General features: G+C 36.7%; 1 protein-coding gene across 1 annotated transcript in view; it reads right to left on the bottom strand.

Annotated features, from left to right (window-relative positions):
- BICC1 (BicC family RNA binding protein 1) overlaps positions 1–21607 on the bottom strand; it is a 115204-nt gene that overhangs the window by 58227 nt on the left and 35370 nt on the right. The window contains exons 2-3 of the mRNA XM_062634040.1: positions 19675–19721; positions 2863–2932 (exon numbers count right to left, since the gene is read on the bottom strand). Of these exons, the coding sequence (XP_062490024.1) occupies positions 2863–2932; positions 19675–19721 (117 nt within the window). The remainder of the gene's footprint in view (positions 1–2862; positions 2933–19674; positions 19722–21607) is intronic.

Below are 21607 nucleotides of genomic sequence, written 5' to 3' on the forward strand. Positions count from 1 at the left end.
AAAGGATAAGGGGGAACTGAAAGAGGGTAGATTTAGGTTGGATAAGGCTTTGAGCACCCTGGTCCAGTGGAAGGTGTCCCTGCCCATGGCAGGGGGGTTGGAACTAAGATCTTTAAGGTCTCTTCCAACTCAAACCATTCTATGATTCTGTGAACTTGCAGGTCACTTACTCTTGGTGCTTCAGCTTCACAGTAAGTTTTTTTTCTTTTCCCCCACAAAATTTTAAGAAGATTCTAGGTCTTGAACAGAATTTAAGGTTCAGCAAGGATCTGAAGATTATTATGCACACCTTGTCTGTAAATTTCAATACCTATGAGTTAGAAAGAAAATACCTACTCTGACTTTGCTGATTTAGTATCAAAGATTTTAAAATCAATTTTTAAGCAGTAAGAACACTATATTAGGCCCTAGATATTTGATAACAGACTAAACAACATGACAGAAACACTACAGCTAGAGATGTCTTCCTAATTATTTTTTATCCCTTGTGTTTTGGGAGGAGAGCTGTGAATGACAAGAGGTCACAACATACATCCACAGAATGTAAAGCTACTGAAACTGGCAAATAATACTGGAAAGATATGACAAATCTGGTATCACATGATTACAATAGGGTACAGTGTATTGTTAGGGCATAAGACTATCCATCTGTAACTACTTCTCCCTCACTGAATGACTGCTTATCAGGCACTCTGCTCCCAGCCAACAGGATGGGGAAAGATAGCATGTTCTGAGTTCAAGTCCCCAGACAGCTAGCCAATTATTTGTTGCAGACTCTCTTCTTAATCACAATATGTCATTAAGTGAAGCTAGAGTATGTTAAACACTTTAGATTATTTTCCCTATATAAACATCTGCTGTAGCTGCAAATGGGAAGTTAGAGAAATGCAAACGATACCACATGTAAACAGAATTTATAAACTACACTTTATTTCTCAAGAAATAGCAACCTCTAAGTTAACGGGTTCTCTGTACACATATTGTAATTTACTATCTATCTCAGGTGTATACATACACAACTTCCTAGAGCAAAGCTATCCAGACAGTAAAAAGCTTAATTCTAGATGTACTCTGCAGTCCACAGGCATTTCAAACATTTTCTTAAAAGTATAGTATATTGCTAAAATGCCTAATTTGCAGCCAATCATTACTTAAAGTTTCTTTTGGCATAAAGAGTTTCCAAGATAATAATTCCCACTGCAGATGCACTTAGTATGCCCAGCTGTATTGTGTTCTCTCCCCTCAATTTTTAGTTTTATTGTCAGCTCATAATTTTCAGCTGGTTTATTTCCCATGGTACTCAAATTCATTCCACATACTGATAAAGCTTCACCACAAATCTAACATTATATTATTTTTGAAATCACTAATAAAGAGGTTAAATTAATTTACACATAAAGATGCATCCCTAGGTGCCAATCCAGAAAACCAGCCAGCCACCTTTCTTAGCCCTCTGTTCATGGCCTTTCATCCATGCTTTTCATCTTCAGAACTAGGCTCATTTAAATTTGACCTAAATGTAGATACTAATTTATTTTTTCTCTTATCCCCTCAAAAGAAAAAAAAAAAAAAGCTCCTACCTCAATTTCCTGAGAAGCTTTAGATATATATCAATTCACAGCACCTCAGGCAAAAAGCATGTAGAACACTACAGGTAAACCACAAGTCTGAACAGAGACCTTGTCACTCCCATATTACTTAAATACTCCCGTATTTTACTAATACCTATTCGTATTAGTTCCACATACAAATATACACATACAACACCTACATATTTTTCCAGTCTGAATTCCTTACCCACTGCTCCCCCTCAAGTGAGATTTTCTTCCATGCAAGTGTGGAAAAAAATAAATCAGTTTGTACTTCAATACCACATGGAGAAGTACCTAAAAGACTGAATACCACTTTACACCATAAAAATGTTATTAATCCTGCACCTTTCTAAATAGATTATTTCTCTTCCCATTAGACCTTCATTTACAAAGGTTGTTTACCCACATCTTCACCTATGCATTCTAAATATAATGTACAGAGAAATTATTGAACTCCACTTTCTTGGTTTTTAATGTGTATCAGCCTGAACAGAAATACAGGCAATGTTAAAAATCCCTCCCAATTTAATTTCTCCTGCAGAACAGAAATTAAGTTTTAGTTTAATTCAGTTACAAGAAACCAGAAGGCTTATATCAAAAGAGATGTTCCAGATTATGTACTTGGTTAACTTTAATAGGCTGTACTTCCAAAGAAGGACAATTTTAAAAATCCCCAATAATACTGGCCATTCCTAAGAAATAGGTCTACTTACTTTTCTTAAAGGAACCAAAAAAGCATGCAGACTGTCTCTATCAGAGACATGATGAGTATGTATAGTTCTAACTGGGCTTAACCAACACCTACCTTTGTACTCTCTATATAGTACTTTGTACTCTCTATAAAACCCCACAGAACTAATCTACAATGTTACCAGGAAGACTAACTTCTGAAAGCTGCAAAATAAATTGTTCAGATTAGATGTAGCATTATACAGAAGAAAGCACATATGCTAAAAGACAGTAAGTAGAATAGTATTGATATTAAAGTACTTGTAGAAGTACAAGCTACTTACAGTAGGTTTGTATGTCAAATACCTACATAAAGCTGAGAGAACTTTAACAAGAAATTCTTACACAAACAATAGACTGAAATGAAAATACTTCATGTGCCCAGTATTTATAAGGTGACTCTAAAGAGAATTGTTTACTTCCTGGTTTTATTACAGCCAATGTCACCCCATTCAAAAAAAACCCAACCAACCAAAACCCCTGAAGACAAACAAACAAAAACCCTAAAACCAAACCCAAAACCCAACAAAAACCAAAATACCTTTCTTTGATTTTGCTCCAATCTTCAACTTTGATGGCCAAGCAATCTGTGTATTTGTTTCTTCCATAATCTGTTAAAAAGAACATATATATGAATAATTACATTTTTATTGTTTTCCTATAAAGTCAACAGGTCATTTTTGGAAAACATTACGTTTACCATTTTAAAATGTTGACTGTTATTACTTAAAAATAACACAAGTCATTAACTACTTTTGTCTCTAAATTGACAAGGCATCAATTTGATAGATGGACCAATTGGTAGATAAAGAACTGGCTGGATGGCCACACACAGAGTCATGGTCAATGGCTCAGTGTCCAGCTGGAGACCAGTAACAAGTGGTGTCCCTCAGGGATCGGTGTTGGGACTGGTCTTGTTCAACATCTTTGTCGCTGACATGGACAGTGGGATTGAGTGCGCCCTCAGCAAGTTTGCCGATGACACCAAGCTGTGTGGTTCAGTTGATACGCTGGAGGGAAGGAATGCCATCCAGAGGGACCTCGACACACTTGTGAGGTGGGCTGATGCCAACTTTATGAAGTTTAACCATGACAAGTGCAAGGTCCTACACCTGGGTTGGAGCAATCTCAGGCACAGCTACAGGTTGGGCAGAGAAGAGATTCAGAGCAGCCCGGTGGAGAAGGACTTGGGGGTGTTGGCTGATGAGAAAATGAACATGAGCCAGCTTCAGTGTGTGCTTGCAGCCCAGAAAGCCAGCTGTATCCTGGGCTGCATCAAAAGGAGTGTGACCAGCAGGTCAAAGGAGGTGATCCTGCCCCTCTACTCTGCTCTCGTGAGACCTCACTTAGAGTATTGTGTACAGTTCCATGTCCTTTTTATGCTGAGGACACCAGAACTGTTGGAACAAGTCGGTGAGGCACTGGAATGGGTCGCCCAGGGAAGTTGTGAATGCTCCATTCCTGGCAGTGTTCAAGGCCAGGTCGGAACAGAACCTTGGGCAACATGGTTTAGTGCGAGGTGTCCCTGCCCATGGCAGGGGCGTTGGAACTAGATGATCTTAAGGTCCCTTCCAACCCTAACTATTCTATGATTCTACGATTCTACTTTTTTGTTTTCTTGAGAAGAATTCTTGTCTGGTTATAGGTGGAGCTGAGTTCTGACTATTCAAAACAAATCCAAAGAGCAAACCAAGATGCTCAACAGTTTCCACAAAGTTCAAGTGACTGCTGCTAGGTACAGCAAGCTCTAGGTCCACCTCAGAGGGCACTTCAAAGCTTTACAATTCAATAAAAATATTTATTTTAGTATTGTAAAATGACTTCTAAGTAAAGCGTACTTAATTTAAATCAAGTCCTTTTAAGTCTCCATAAGCCAAGATACACAGGTTTGCCTTCATGGGTTGATTTTTTTTTTTGCTTCACCTTTACCTGAAAGCAACTTTTCATTGTAAGCATATCCAGACTGATTAAGCAGTTGAGAGTGGAGATTTGACAGCATTTATTACAACACAGTGTGCAACCTATCTGTAAATCTCCAAGTACCTAACAGGGAAAAAATGAATGGACCTGAAGAAAAAAACCAGGGACCTGAAGAAAAAATGAGGACCTGAAGAAATGAGTATGATCTGCCCATATTAGCCCATGACAAGATGGCTGTAGGATGCAAAGAAAATGCATCTAAATGGTTTTAGGATACTGAGAGAATGTATCTATTAAAAATCATTCTGGGCTGCAACATTTATATTTCTCAATATAAATGTTAATTCTAGAATGCCCTGATGAATTTTCACCTGGAACAAATTGTCCAATTCTGTTCAGACATGGACAAGATTTTGTACAGCAGAGCAAAAGGGTCCTCACCCCTTTGAAAATTTCAGTAGCTCATTATAAACGAGATTAAGAGTGATCAGTTCGACTATCTCAATTACAAAGCGTCCTAGAATCACAGAACAAGTTTGGAAGAAAAGGACTTTTGGAAGTCATTCAAGTCCAACCTCATGATCACAGCGGGACCAAGTGCAGGTCAGGTTGCCCTGGGCCTTACCCACTGAGCTTTCATTACCTCTAAGGAAGGAGATTCCACAGCACCGCTGCACCCTTATTCCAGTGTGCAGCTACCTTCACTGAGAAATTATTTTCTCATTATCTCGAGTTTTCCTTTGCTCAACCTTTGCCTGTTACCTGTACATTTTTAGGAGGAGCCTGACTCAGCCTATCTTCTAACCACCTGCAGGGAAGCTGAAGAATGCTATTGGATGACTTTTACCTCAACCTCTCCATGTTGAATAGGCCCTGCTCTCAGCTTCTTTTTGTACATCAATTACTTCAGGCCCTTTATCAACCTGGCTATCATCCACCGAAGTCACTCTAACTTGCCAGGATCTTTCCTGGGCTGAGTGGGACACAACTGGACAAAAGTACTCCATATGCAGCCTCACAATAAGAGAGCAGACAGGAGCACCCATGTCCCTTGATCTGCTGGGTCATACTATTTTAGATATTGAATCTACACAAAAATATATAGGGTGAGTACTAAATATTAAGGAGATTATTTAATATATATAACAAAAAGTAAACAAGTGGTAACTGCAAATGTAGCCTTTAAGCTAGGAGAAAAGCAAACAAACAAACAAACCACCCTTAAATTGGACAAACTGAAAGAATATTTGATTGCTGTAAGGAGGAAAAAGGTAGGAAAAGGCGAGGAGAGATGGCAACTCTCAGGGTATGGTTCGTCCTCTAAAGGACTATTTCTTCAATTTCCTCGGAAGGACTAAACAGCATAAAAAAAAACGTGTTCTTTTGATTGCTGATACGAGTGAGAATTACCATACAAAACCCCAGACACTACCCAAAAAGGCCACCTCAATAGAACTGAGGAGGGGGTTAAGCAAAGCAGTACATTTTTATACCCCTAATCATCTGCAACAAACATAAGCAATAACAAAAAAAAATATTTTAATATAATTAGCAAAGCCACTTCCAGGAAGAAAATGAATGCATTAAGAAAACAGTTACAACAGTTACAGTACCAGTAAGTTTCCCATAATAGTACAATTCCGATCTAAGGCAGACTTCTTTAACACTTCTTAATTCTTATCTTCTGTAGCCAAATCCCTAGGACATCACGATACCTGCCAGATTAGTACACCACGTGGAAAAACTTAAAAGTGTCAGCCAGCCTTCATGATACTGTATTTCTGGTTTCAGCAACTATTGGATAATAAGTTACAGCTGAAATAAGACATTTCCAGAAGGGTGAAATTCTATCAGTGACATATACATACTTTCACAATTTTCCAAACCAGATGTGAAAAAAAATCTGTTTAAAAAAATTCACTTGTGTCTGATAGAGGTCTTTCGGCCAAGATTAGTTGCACAACAGGCAATGAAATACACAGAAAATAGGAAGACATTAGCTAAAAGAAGAGAGATGCTAAAACAAAGAAAGGTGCAGGACTGAGGTTAAGATCCAGCATGAAAGGAAATACAAGACAGGAGACAGAAGAGGAGTGGACAAATGTCATTCAAGACAAGTATTACATCCCATCAGTCTTTTACCTCTCAATATTAGAGACTTCTGTCTTAAAGACATTAAGCCTTCCACATTTCTCATGCTAAACCAAACCAAAACTTCAGAGAGTCACACATTCTGGGGACATATGATAAAAAATACATATGAGGATCTTCAAAGGAAAAGTAGTCTAAACTGCCAGCCACTGAAATTTGGTCACCTAATATCCTTAAGCACTTTTGAGAGCCACATTTATGATTAGAGAAAAAAAAAAAAAACAACTTGGTTTGGTTGCTACAAAGAAAAGCTTATTTCCTGGCTTAGATAGTCAGGAAGAAAAAAAAAGTCTGGATGCATTTACATGAAATGCATTTACTGAAATACAAAAATGCTAACAGTATGTGCTGGGGGTTGGATTATAAGACCTTCAAAAGTCCCTTCCAACCCTCACAATTCCATGATTCTGTGAATTCCAGGCAGTAAGCTTTAGGATAAATTCCAAGCTGATTGCAGTAACCATATTTTCCACAATTTTGAAACCCACATATTGTATAGGAAAATAAATAAAATAGTTTTACTACAGCACTTTTTTCTCCACCAATGAAAATAATTTATCTTGCCTGTAAAATAATTTGAGAATTTTAACAGCCCAAAAAGGTTTCCAGGGGAAGTAAATTCTGGTTTTATTTTTGAGAAATCAGGGCTTTCATAGGAACCCTTAAGAAGAGTTTCAACTATGTTGTTTATTTTTAAGCTATTTATTTCTGTATTTACTGTAACAGCAGGAGCTCTAGAAAACATGATTTTTTTTTACTGTAGTTGTTAAACTCAAAGGAAAAGGTTATGTTGAAAATTACGTGACAAACTCTGCATAGAGTAGATCACTGCTAGCATCAACTTTTAGTTCTGTTTTACCATTCTAACCCAGGCAGTTTTCAGTGCCAGGATTATTTTTTTTCCCCAAAACCAGATTTGGAATAATTTCATAAAAACCTCAACTGCATGTTGCAATGGAACAATTTCATTAGTGAAAACTTAGTGTTACGCCACATACCCTGAAAACAGAAGTGCTGCTCTCAAATGAACAAAATGGAAAACAAAACTCACTTTATAAGTAATACAGTTATAATACACATTTAATTGCATTAATACTTCAGTTATAAAACATTTTGAGTAAATTCGTATGACTGAATCAGAGTTCATGATCTCTGTGCAAGCACTTCTGCTTAGGCTTCCCTGCTTTTCATACAGAGTGATGGGGTCTATACTAATCAGTACTTGCCTTGAGGGATCAACTGACCAAAAGTATCAGGCATATTTGGCAGCAGGACTTAATCCCATAGTAAATCATGTCATGCTTCTTCCCAAAATGAGGGAAACCCTAAGAAATGAGCTATTTACATCTTCCCTTCCTCCTCTTTCCCCAAGAGAAACTGTAGTGTTCATGCAGCCAAAATATGTAAGCTATTCTCATTGGAGAACATAGAGAAGGTGGTATCTTCCAGTATCTTGTGTCAACAAAACAAATAAGACTGTGCCCTGATCCCCAAAAAACTGGCTCAAGTTGCAAATCATTGGGCCTTCAAGAAGAAAACAAACAAAAAACATCTAGCAGCTGGAAGAAAAGCTTTTGGCTTTCTTGTATTCCAGCTTGAAAATATATTTCAAGCACTTTGGGGAGTTTTTTTATTAAGACAGAAAGGTATTATTCTTACATACATTGTAATTTTTTTTAGATGATTTTGGATGGAAATTGGAATGCTTTGAATGCAAAAAAAAAAAAAACAACCAATAAAAATTCCCTAAAAGCCCATGAGCATTTCAGAATTCAAAGGAAGTATTTTACATGCAGTAGGTAAAAAACAGAGCAACATACCAAACAGACCTTTCTTCATTTAAAACAAGCACTTTAAAGTATTATTACTTATAGTTAGCATTCTTATCTATTTCTGATCTTTCTGCCTTTAGGATACATGTGTCTTGGCCATTTCTGCCTCAGTTCTTATTCAGAGTGGAAAGAACAATGGGAGAGGAACCTGCATCTACCAGTATGTTTCTAGAATTAATTTTCACAACTTCAGCACAACAAGAAGCTCATTCCAACTGAATAACAAAATGTCAGAAAAAGTCAATTCTTTATTTGATCAGTGGAAAAAACCCTTCTTTCAGTGTGGAGAATTAGCTTCCTCAGTTTAACCTTAATACAACAGAGCACACATATACCACTTCAATATGTAGAGTACCAAGAAAATAAGTGTAGATATTGAAAAAAATTGTTAACACATTTGAATGATAATTTTAGATGCTTATCTTCATCTGTAGATAAGATCTCTTTTTTTTAAGATTACACAATAGTAAGGTTCTGTAGGTACCCTGAATTTTTCATGCTAAAACCCCTAGAAAATAATGAAATTGTATGCCCTCTAGTCGTTTTTATTTATCTGTCCATAACCTATTTTGAACAGCTGAGGTTTTGTCTCCAAAGAGATTTCCTAGGCTTTCATCTGTTCAACAAACAGAAACACCTAGCCTTAGATCAACATCAACAATGGGACTAGACACTTAAACATTCACAGTACAGCAATGGTACCTTATTTTCAGCTATCAAACAATGTAAATCCTCAGAAAGCACCTAACTCCTGAATATTTTAGAGACTATGCTCCATTTCTTGTATGACGACTGCAAATCCTGTCCATGACCCTGGTGACAAACACTGAGAAATGAACATCGTGCATGAAGTATTTTAGCAGATCAGCTGGGTAAATTACACACATGAAGATTAAGGCGAATAACTACAGGTGATCATATCTACAAAAATAAAAATCATTACTGTCTCTTAAGGCAGCATAAGAGAGATGGATGAGAAGCAGGGGAGGCAACCAAGCAGAGCTTCTTCTTAGTCTAAAAGTGATCCAGTTTGTCCTGAGATACTGGGGGCAGTTAAGGAGGCTAAGTGACAAAGCAAAAGAGGACACTACAGGAAAAAAAAAAAAAAAAAAAAAAAAAAAATCACTATATCCTTACAGATTTTTTTTTTTTTTAAACTCAGAATCTGCATGTGTTTGCAGACCAAAACCAAACTCCTTATGTCATTTTCAACCCTATGTTTACACATCTCAGATTATTCCTTAGCATAGCCTTCCAGCAAGACAAAGAGGTATAACCAAATAAGATGAGACTTCTCCAAGCTGTATCAAGTTTAAAATTCAAATAAAGTTTGATGTAATGCTAATGTAACAAGACAAGGGAAAAAGCAAATGGGGAAAAAGGGAAAAGTACCGTCAATGAGACAAACAAATACACTGAAGTAAGAGACAAAATATAGATAGCTAAGTTATATCAGTAGCTCTCCCTGCCCCGAGAAAACCATTGCAAGGATGAAGCTCCCCATGGAGCAGATATTGTGGAGGAACTGGAAATGAAGGATAGACACTGTTCATTTATATTTTGTAAGCATACCTTGGAGCAGTCAGTATTAGGGCAGATCTAGAGAACTATTTTCTACAACATGACCATCTGGAACTTCCAAACCAATTCCATCTGCATGTTCCAGATGGCTCCTAACCTCCATTTTAACACAGCATCAGTGAATATCCCTTTCTTCAATGACATGAGGACTATAAAGGGTCTGGAGCCAGAAACAACCCCCAACATGTATTACTAAGAAACAAGCGTTTCCTAGTGTAACTGCGTACAGTCAAAAAATGCTCCAGAGAAGAAATTCCCATATAGGATGAGGACATGGAAGGAGAGGAAGGATTAATGAAAGTATTATTGATATAAAGGTCATGATAATAGAAATTCTACAAGTAGATGTTCATAAATCTTGTTTTGAAGTTGAATCTACATCAGATTAAAGAAAACCCAGCAATTCTTTATTAATCACTATAGCTTGTTATGTTTATGGAGAATAACTCATCCCCAAGAAATACTTCACACACTGCTGCCGAAGGGAAGGTGACTGACCGATTTTGTTACATCACTGTATCTATCCCCATTTTTAACGGGACTATTTTCGATCCAAATCCTCAAGAAAATTTGTTCCATCAGTTTTACAGATGACAAAGACAAAAGATGTGCAAGACAGCAGAGAAAATGGAACATGAGAATATCAATAGTAAATGGCTTTTGAAAGTGTGACTAATATATTTTTCCATAAACATGGAGTATTAATGGGAAGATAGTCTCACTATCAAAAAAAGTAACACTTTTGCAGGTCCAAAACAGTAAAGCATTTACTGTTGCAGTGGCAGAGAGGAAGCCAAGCATAATGTTGATATCCTACTAGACTCCGCAAGCAGAAAGATTCCTGCCATCACTCACCCTGATTTCTCTCATCACAAAGAATTCCTGAACCCTACCACATATCTTTTTGCTTTCCACAGGTACATTTTAATCGCTTAATTATTCACAGGAGCACACTGTTCAGAGGATAAAATAGAAAATACTTAAGAAGTGAGATTAAATCACAATGCTGGTTGAATAACCTTCGAGATGACATAACCGCAAAATTTATATGTATGGTTTTGAATAATGAAGTGAGCTCAAAAAACAAAGGCTGTAAAATATCAGGTATTTTTTTTAAAGTACCGAAACCACTCCAAAGCCAGTTTTCTCACAAAAAGGAGACAAAAACATGATAGAACTTTACATTATGCCATCCATTGTTCTCCTACAGATTTTTAAGCATGTTTTTCCAAATATTTCCTAAATTATTCTTCAGAATACAAAATTCAGTAGGTAACTGCAATTGTCATTAGAAATATCCAAATGATCTGATCACATTTATCTTACTATAAGATCACCATCATTCTCATCTTCTGCCTATGTCCCTTAACGCCTAGGACCATCTTAAATAAATAGTAAAGTTGTTTAATATTGAACTGACATATAATACCATCTTAATCTGTAAAATGGCATGTTGGTAGACACAAATCCTCATTTTAACAGATACAGATCCTCACCCACCATCATTTACAAACACACAGAAGCTGCATTTCATAACACTTTCTGCTAAAAGGTCTGGTTTTCATAAATCAAGTGCTCCAACTGCTTTAACTCAATAAAGTAGCCACAAGAAGTGAAAAGGCAACTGAACTAGTATTTCTAAATCAAACTGAATATGAAAAGCACAAACTTGTATCCTGAACTCAGCTTCAAGAACCATAATGAAAACTGGAGCTGTGCATAAAATATTTGGAAGTTTGGAGTTCCACTTGAACATCAATTTTACCCTAAATTTGATAACAAAAAAACATTTTTCTAAGAAGAAAGAGGCACAGACAAAATCTCAACATAAAGACAGTCACAGTTTTCATGCAAAATCTGCTTGTAACTAACAAGGCAAGAGTACCAGGGCAAAAGGACATTACCCAATTATCTAACTCTCACAAAAAGAGTCAAAATTCAGTACTGCAGTTTTCATTCATTATAAAAGCTTTACATCCAAATGAGCATTTTGTTTTGGAAAATGAAACCATTACATGTACAATCCAATTCAGTATTAACCAAAGGGGAACATGTGACAAGCTTAAAACTAGAGGTCAGAATGCCTTGTAAAACAAAACCAAAAACAGTTTCTGAATATTCCGCCATTCTCTGAATATTTTGTTTCACAAAGTGCTCATCTTGTATCTTCTGCATTCAGAGCAATTGATTAGTGTGACTCCCTCAGTATGTATGAGCCCCAAGACAACAGCAAAATTGTATGTGAGCAGAAGACCTGAGCTTGAAAGTCACAGTAGACAAAATTCTATATGGGCTAATACTTATTTCTTCTCCTAATGCAGAAGTGGTGAAGAAGCAGTATCTGAGAGGATGACTAATCCCCAAACATGAGTTTTGGCAGCAAGAACAGAGCAATGGGTGTAGCTAGAACCAGAGTAAGTATTATATTTAATGGTTTGTTGCTTTTGGGAGGTTGGGGAAGAAGAGAAAGCAGACGAACAAGGATGGAAAGGAAGATGAAGACACAAAAAGAAATTGTGTAAAGTTACCCAGGAACTGACAGCATGAATTCAGCCTCTAGAACTGCTAAGACCACAGTAAGCACTTGAGATGTCAAAGCCAAACACATCAATGGTACAGTGTCAAGGACTACCGGGTTTGGTGTGAAAACATGGGGCATGTAAGAAGTTAAAAGAGAGCAGATGACAAAATGTAGCCCAAAGCTCAGTGCAAATATTTAGCTCTTTCACAAGTCTGGCCTACATTTTGGGTATATCAATGTATTCCTTTCCCAAGCCCTGGTGTTTCCTCTCCTCTCAGGTTTCCTCCCCCATCAGGTGGTCTACACATGTAATTCAGAAGTAGAATTTACTATTTATAATAGAACCAGTACTCTTAGAAGACAGTACAGTGTGTGTGACTCCACAGTACTAATGCAACCTTTCTGCAGGTAATGGCAAGGTGATATTTCTGAGCAGGAGCAGCAACAGCAAATGGCCCCGAGGCACCCACACATTCCAGACTAAAACACCATTTAGAATTTGTAGTTTGTGCTCCCTGAGTGGCAGAAAAGCCATCTCCTGTGCAGAGTGGTGGCACAGAGAGAACTATAACACACAGAAAACCATTTAATAAGTTTGTAAGTAAGCTTAGAGGGGAAAAGAACATATGCATGCATGCACACATACTGCACCTTTTCTCAACCTTCACTTTACCTGAAATGAACTGGAAAAGATCATTTTTAAAAAAAGGGTCTTAAGCAAGCAAGTATTTTAGTATTGTTGCTGTGTCCAAAACCTGCACTGAGGGAAAAATAGCATTTATATAACTGTACTTTATTTATACATACAGCAAATACAGTTGAGAACTATCAAATGCCCTTACCTATGTAGAAACATTGAAGTCCTCCTTTTACTTGACTTGAATGTTTCCTTCACCCTCAATGGAAATATTAATTGAAAGGTCACAGGTAATACTCTCTTTTTAAATAAATGACTGAAAGGATACCAAAAGATGTGAAGGTAGTATCTAAGCGTGCAAGAAAATAAGCTATAAATCTGTGTATGCAGAATTACTTAATTCCACACAGGAGGAACTTAAAGAAAAAAAAATAAATTACTTAACAATGAGGACCCCACAGCACATCTTTAGAAACACCAATATGCAGAAAACTTCTCTCTAAACTAGAAGCAGCAAGTCTTCTCCCCACAAATCAGGAACCCAGTGTATTGTTAATTTTGTACCCTTCTCACACTTACCTCCACTTTCTTCATTTTCTTTTTTCCTCCAGAGGTAACGGAAGGAGTACAAGCATTTTTAAGTACAAAAAACAAAACAAAAACAAACCCCACAACTACTCCGCTATTTTGAGAAGATTGAGCTTCCAGAGTGAAAAGGTTTAAGCGTCTTGATAGACACCATGGTGACAAATTGCTCCTTCTCCATTGCTCTACAATGCAAGAAATCTTGCACAAAATGTTAAGTATAACAAGGTGGTATAAAATGGAACTTCACCACCTAAAACTCCAATTCATTTGGAACTCAGACCAACCTCTAAGCAGTGATGCAGAGTCACTCAGAATAATTCTAGTGATCAAAATTCCCACTGTTTCTGACCAAGCGAATTATTCATAAGCAACTCATCAAGGACAGTTGCCATTTTAACCTGCCTTCAGTGTGAAGAAGAAAGAAGCTACAAGAATTAGGTCCATCAGAGAACATTTTCATGTTACAGATACAACAAACTCTCAAGACTGTCCCAATTATATATAACAATAGAGAAGAAAATAAAGATGAAATAAAAAGAGAAAACACAACAGCCTTGTAATTACTCCATTCCCTTAACAGAATGATTCCTATACTAGGAGTGATAAATGCAGTTTTCTACAAGAATGAAGCCTTCCTACCACTTAGCTCTGCCTGAACTAAGCAAAAAGTTAAGTAAGCATTCTTGATTTACCTTTTTAGAGAAATCAATCCAACCTAAACAGTCTCTTTCCTTCCACTGGGTGTGGTTTTGCCAAAAGGAAGACAAACCTCCCAATCTAAGATTTCCTGCAAATGTTGAGTGCCACTGATATTCTTTCAACTCCCTAATCCATACCATTCTCTCCGAGCAGTAGCTTCCTCTTTCCAGAAAGCTAGATGAGAGGAAGCTAAATTTAAATTAGAAGTGCATGCCAATATTCCCGCTACAGCCTAGCACAGCCAGGCATTTCAAATAAATTCAGGAAACGTACGGCCTTCATATATATCCTTGTCATACACTATGGGCCAAACTCTACATCACGAGGTTATTGTAATGTTAATGTAGATACTGATTTCTACCTGGAAAAAGTAGAAGGTGTGAATCAGTTTCTGCAGTTCAAAACTGCTCGTGATTGAAACAGAGACAAAACCCACGATAACGCATAATAACCACAAACTCACCATGTGTCACTAGCAAGATAAATAGCAGTGAAAGAAATTGATAGCTGAGCGGCTGCCATCAGAAACAAGAATATAGCCTTAGGGAAACTATAATTGTAAATAGGCAGTTCGAGAGAAGTCATGGATGAAGACACATGGAAAGCACTTCAGAAGTTACTGCTGAACATGGATAATAATTAGCCGGAGACATCTTAGTCTCCAGTCAATGATTAATGTTTTATGCTTGAAAACGCCCTAAGCCATTCACATTTGAAGCTCTAGCTACATGTTTCATGTTCAGAGATTAAAAAGGAAGACTGACCAATTTTCAGCTTTGACCTACTGAAGGCAGAAATATAATTTGTTACATTTATTTGCATCAGTATGTATTATCTACATGTACAAAACCAGTCACCTGTATATAAACACTGTATTACTATATTCACATACAGGGTTTTGCAAAAGTTACAAGGTTTTCTGCAGATCAATTTAAACCTTTTTGAAAGATACAGGTGGAAATAGGATGCTGCGAAACAAGCTCTTTCACTGTCTTAGATAAGCAAACAGGGCTTGAGGAGCCTTCCTTGCTGCCTTTCATGACTGAGCCTCCTAAACAAAGATAATGCACATCCATTTATAATTACTGCATAGAGGAGCAATTTAACAGAAAGTTGGTTAAAGATGCAATTAGATATACCTTTTTCTCCAAATAACTGCATTTTTTGTTTTGTTTCAGGATTTTTATTTATTTTTAACCCTCTTACTACTAGCGCTTCCAATATATATGCCGGAAACACAATTCATTTTAAAGGACGGTTCCACCAAATATTGCTTCCAAAATGGAAGATACCTCACTATCTTTTAAGGTACTATTCATTTAGTAAAACACAAAGCTACAGATGAAGCATGTTATTTGTAACAACAGGAAGAAGAAATTAAGAAAACCTTAGTCTTCCTTCACATTTCTAAGCTCCTAATATTTAATGGAAGAGATTTTGGTGCACATATGCAACACTTGCCCATTTGCATCTTCATACTTCCAAGCATGATTACATCCCCTTCGGGGAATAACAAAGCTTGCAGTCAAGAGAAGCACAGGCATTTAAACATACATTTTGAGTAAAGTCAGCGACACCTTAGAAAACCTTAGGTATGTGTGACTATGCAAATGGGTATATTCCTAGAAACACCATTTCCCTTTAAGTAATAAAAACCATAATATATAAAAAAAAACACCAAACAAAAAACCCAACAACCACAACACCGCGAAACAAACAAAAACCCCATAAAACCTAAATCTCAAACATTCAGAAACAATAAAGCCCACAAGTTACAGCTGGCTGGTAGTATACTGTGCTTCTCAATCAAATTCTGAAAATGTACTCTTGAAAGCCAGGAAAGGGCAGCCAACGTGCCCTTCAGAAATACTCAAAACACCCATGGCTAACACACACACTGAATTATGCTGAAGTGAGTTTACATCTGCCCTAGAGTCAAGGACTTTGGCAGAGCATCACACATGCACCGGTTCCAAACACTACTCTCTGCACCTTCTTACATTTTATGTAGGATTGCCATGCATATCTATAGGGCTACATAAATTACATGTTCCTTGAAACAATGTCCTGGCTTTGTCTGGGAAGGGCCTTGCTTGCTTATGAGGCTTGAACCAGATGTTATGGAACTCAGTGGAAATATTCCACTATCAACTGAAAATGGATGCTGCCTCAAGATGTAGTAATGGCTTCATATTATGTATTACTCACATGGAATGAATTAGGACAATAATATATAAAGGAAGGTCCACAAAGATCTTTTACATAAAGAGCATATAACACATCAGCAAACCAATCCAGGTTTATTTAAGGATTACCTGTTACTGAGCTGCAGATTGGAGAGCTCTAGACAGAAAGCTATCACATTATTTACTTATTTCTTGCTAAATACTTAGCAGTTCCCAGGGGACTTGAAAAATCCATATTAGATTGTGTTAGGTTTTCCCCACTTTGAAGCCATACTAAAAGTTAAAAACATTAGAAGAAAGTCTTTAGGGTTTGTTTGGGTGGGGGGTTTTGTTTTGTTGGTTTTTTTTGGTTTGTTTTTTTTTGTTTGTTTGTTTGTTTTTTTTTTAAGTGTTATGCTACCAAAACCAATTTTTCTACTTTTCACTTCAATTCAAGAGCAGAGGAAGGGGTACTTCACTCAATTTTCCCTGCCATGAGAGGGCAGAAATATTAGCTTAATTTGACATTTGCAGCTAAGAAGTGGGGCTTATTCTGCAACTCCACCAGCAAGTACAGAACATGCGCTTGTTTCTGCTGAAACACTCAGTGAAATAATGCATTTTGACATTGAAATTGTTATTATTAAATTCCAAAATATAGAAGTTGATAGAAGCAGTTCTGAGAGTATGCTTGATTATGAAAATTCAAATGCTGCTTGCTCACATGTTAGAAGACTAGTAAAAGACTACTTAGCACCAAACCCTCGTATTAAACTTTCCCTTCTTCAAAAGCATGACAGATTCATTAGAGCATACTGTATGTATCTTAACAATCTAGGCTGAGTTCCTGATTTTGAGCCCAAAACAGAGAACATATGAGCAATTTTTCTTCCTCCTGAGGGCAAGCTAATACAAAACTGAGTGCTGCTCCCCACTAACCAGCCACCAAGTAAGACCCAGAAGTCACTTAACAGAGCCATCTGCAAGAAGTCAGCCTTGTCTCACTCCCTCCAGTACCAGCCTCCTCTCAGGATCCTCCCTCTTGGTCTGCATGTCTTGACATATGGAATTACCTTGCTAAATCTTTGCCATGTTATTTCCACCATTTCAAGCATTCACATGGAAACTTCCTTCACCTCACACATCCCTTTCCACATAGTACCTTCACCACACTGAGAGTAAAGTTTGGCAAAAAATAATAAACATGGCATTATTTATGCAAATTACACCCTCAGACCTTGATGTGCTTCTGAAATGATACATTTTCCCTCCACATTCCACTCAAAAGACTGTAAATAATACCCTGAAGTCTCATTTTCAAAACTATTTAAAAAATGCATTTACTACAGCTTCAAATTGATATTAAGTTTCTGAAAGTATCTTGCCGCCTCAGTTTGCAATGTGTTTCTAATGCTACAAATCACTTTTTTCCTTACTAGACAATCTGAAACACATGAAAAGGGTGTTCATTCTACCTCCAGAAATTCTGCCTTACTCATTTCACATGAGAAAGGAAAAAGCTTAACTCTGATTAAAGGAAACTGCACAGACAGAGACGGTGAGTAAGCTATGAGCAACTGTCCAAAGATTTTTTTTGAACAAGAAAACTCTCAAAGAAGATAGTTTCCATCTGGTTTTATTAGCTGTAGCGTTGTGCACATGCACTCAAACTTCTGCAATCTAAACTATTGAGTTGATGAGACTGTACAAAGAATGTCAAAATTAATCAGCTTTAACCTATCGCAGCATCCACCCTGCGCTCCTACACTAATTATGCACATGAATGACAATATATTAATGCTAAAATAGCCACTACACCTATTACCTAGACGGACAAGTAGTATATCCTAATTCATGTACTTGAAGTTTAGCACATTTTGCTTTCCCTCTAAAATCAAAATCTTTTGCTATTACACTAATAAGTACATAGTTGTCAGGTGCATCATACCTACAGTGAACAATCAAGTATTCAAATACACAAGTACTTGAGTCACTCAGTCTCACCCAGAGGAAACATTTTACCCACAGTTTCAAGAACTGTAAGCAAATTTATACAAGTGTGAGAAAAAGTTGCAAAACAAATGATGCATAGAATGATGTATGCACTATTATGGCTTAGCATTGTTTCAGCAAGTAAAAAAAAAATGCGTTTTCATAAAATCTTAAAAAATTAACACGTTCTTCTCTGTACACACTAATATTAGTGGAACACAAGCATCATGCTCAGAAAAACAATGTCACTCAAAAGCAACATCATCTGAAGACTTTTACATTATACATTATAAATATATATAAAAATAATATAAATAAACATAAAATTTATATAAAATACATTAAAAAATAGACATTTCAGCAAAATACGTAATCCTGCCCACCAGCCTTCACCAAAGCAACTGATAACCATGTACAGGACAAAGTATTCTTGCACATCTAAAGAGACTTTTCTTGAAGTACCACTTACAAATATGAAGAAAACATGGAAAAACTTAATGCTCAACCAATCAAAAAGGCATTTTAGTATACAGCACAAACATTTATAATGACTTCTCTACAGGCAAGACAGACAAAGCAGCTCATTTTTATTAGCATACTGTATGCAGATCTTCATTCATATAACTTGTGAATAACATTTTACACACTATCCTTGGAGAAGAGAAAAAAAACACCCCACGACAGAACAACCCATGTTGCTTTGTAAAACTAATTTCGAAGTCATTGCTCTTGACCATGCTTTTCTTTGGAGCTTAGCTGCGGCAGGACTATTTTTTCTAGTCCTTCCATGCCTCTTTCTAACCACAAACTTTATTGAATCACTCTGTGGATTGTGTGTTTCTCTCTTAAAAGGCCTCTACACTTCTCAACCAAATATTTGCGCTTTCAACAATATCACAATAAGTTTCATGCCAGTTTTTCAGTAACAGGATGTAGTGTTTATACATATCATAAAAACCTCAAGACCATCTCCTCTTTTGGATGAGCCCCCGCTATTAAGAAAAATTAACTTTCATAACATACATTTTGACATTTCAGTTAAAGAAGAATTAAGTTATTGTGCATACATGACATCAGCATACACCAGAGAACATTTCTCATCCCATTCCATGCACAGTGATGGCTAGTAGACACATTAAATGACAAAAACATTTTTGGAATTTGATCCATACAGTGGAAACTGCTCATTAAGTTGCTGACGAATGAGCAATGGGTGTAAGTTTCTTCTCTAATGAACTGATGTTATAGAATTAAATATCTTTCTTACCTTCTGAAAAAAGTCTTCCCCACTTTTCCCTTTGCCCTCTGCAGCAGCTGTAAAACAAAAGTGCAATCTGGTTACAAAACATAAAGCAGGAAATTTACAGGTTTACATAGAGAAGTTTTCAGTGAATACATGTTAATGTAAAATTATAACTCGGTAATTTTTGCTCATACAGTAAATATTAGTCAGCCACTAAGACCCAGAACAACCTTTTGCAAGTCACTTGCTCAGGACAGAATCCAAGCAGATGTTCATATCTGCAACCTAGAGCTATAATATATTGATACATACTTTACTTAGAGTAAATACAGACATTTAAGTCCAATGATATATTCACACTGCATGCTTTACTGTGTAATACCATCAATAGAAGCATCAAAATAAAGCTAGGAGGGCACAAGTTTTGCTATATGGAGGTTAAAAATTAGAACCAAAACAAGAATAAGCATTACAGTAAGCCAGAATCACATTAAAAATATTTTTTCCTATTCTGATAGTTTTTATATTGATGAGAAATACAGAGCTACTGCTATTTGGTTTTCTGAGACTGAGCAAATACCACAAAAATCTAAACAGTCATTACTGCAGTTAAGTATTCCTCTCATTTGTTATCCAGTGAAATTTTGCAACATGTACTTTCCACCAGGCAATGCTTATGAATAACTACACTCAAAGCAGCTGTAAGACAAAAGGTATCCCTACATAGCTCCACTAGAAATGGTGCCATTGTACAAACCAGAGACATATGAGCATTTGAACACTTGAAAGTGACATTCAAGACAGGTGACTCAAAGCTAAAAGCAGCATGAACATGGCTACTGGTAGGGCTTGGCAACTGTGGGTAAGAAACCCTTATTAAACAGGAGAAAATTAAGATTTCCATTCTCTTAGGATAGGAAATCAAAGGCGGAAAGGTAAAATCTTGGTTTTGTGAAAACAGACCCACATACCTAGATGTACATATTTAGCCAGCACACCAAATTGTTCCCTTTACTGTAGGGCTGTACTGGTCATACTGGAACATTTGAATTTACATGAAAGGTAACGCTAACAAAAGGAAGAGTGAGTAACAACTAATTGCATGTGGCTGTAAAGGGAGTACAGGGCCTTCAGAGTACTTTTCAAGAACAGTGCTAAGACAATCACAATGGCAGAACAAAACATCATTGCAGAATATAGCCTAGTAGCAATTGTATAAATCAGTGACTTCAAGAATAAGAATTTGCCTATCTCCCACATGTATTTAAAACCATAATTTTAAATGTAGTTAATGTAAATAGCAGCACTTAAAATCATAGATTTTAGTAAGCCACAGTGCATATAGCTTACACTGTAGCTTATCTATGTAGCAACCTGAGACCTAGCAATCAATTCAACATACAGAAACTCAAGCTGATGAAGAAGAGGGTAATTTCCTTTCCCTTAGAGAAAGGGATGCCTCCAAATAGAACTTCAAGCCTTAAATGAAGTTTCCTGAATGGTACTGGATCTCTGAAGAAACTGTCATTGTGATTTCTCTGTATTTCTCATGTACAAACTAAATTCTTAGCTTGCCCCATCACCCTGTCTTCAAAACTGTTTCAGGTACTTAGCTCTCCCCACTCTTTCAATTACACAAGCAAATCCAAACTTAATGTTAACTCAGATAACTCAATCTAAGAACAAATGCAACTGAGCAGATACAAACTAGAGGCACAAGACAACTTTTTCCACTTCAGAGGAAGGACTGCACTGCATTTGAAACAGGCTTCTCAAAATATCAACAACACTTGAATACCATTGAAAAAGTACACACCAAGAATTTTATCTCATACAGTTCAGAAGTTTGTTATTTAACTCAACTGTAGTCAGACTAGAGGCAGTGAATGAAGTCTGTCAAGCAGTCATCTTGCTGTAGAGCAATCCCAGAATCAACAATTCCACAAGTCTGAGAAGA

Source organism: Pezoporus occidentalis, unplaced genomic scaffold, assembly GCF_034315485.1.
Source record: "Pezoporus occidentalis ecotype Australia unplaced genomic scaffold, CSIRO_AGI_Poc_V1 ctg41, whole genome shotgun sequence".
In the NCBI taxonomy this organism is placed as follows: Eukaryota; Metazoa; Chordata; class Aves; order Psittaciformes; family Psittacidae; genus Pezoporus; species Pezoporus occidentalis.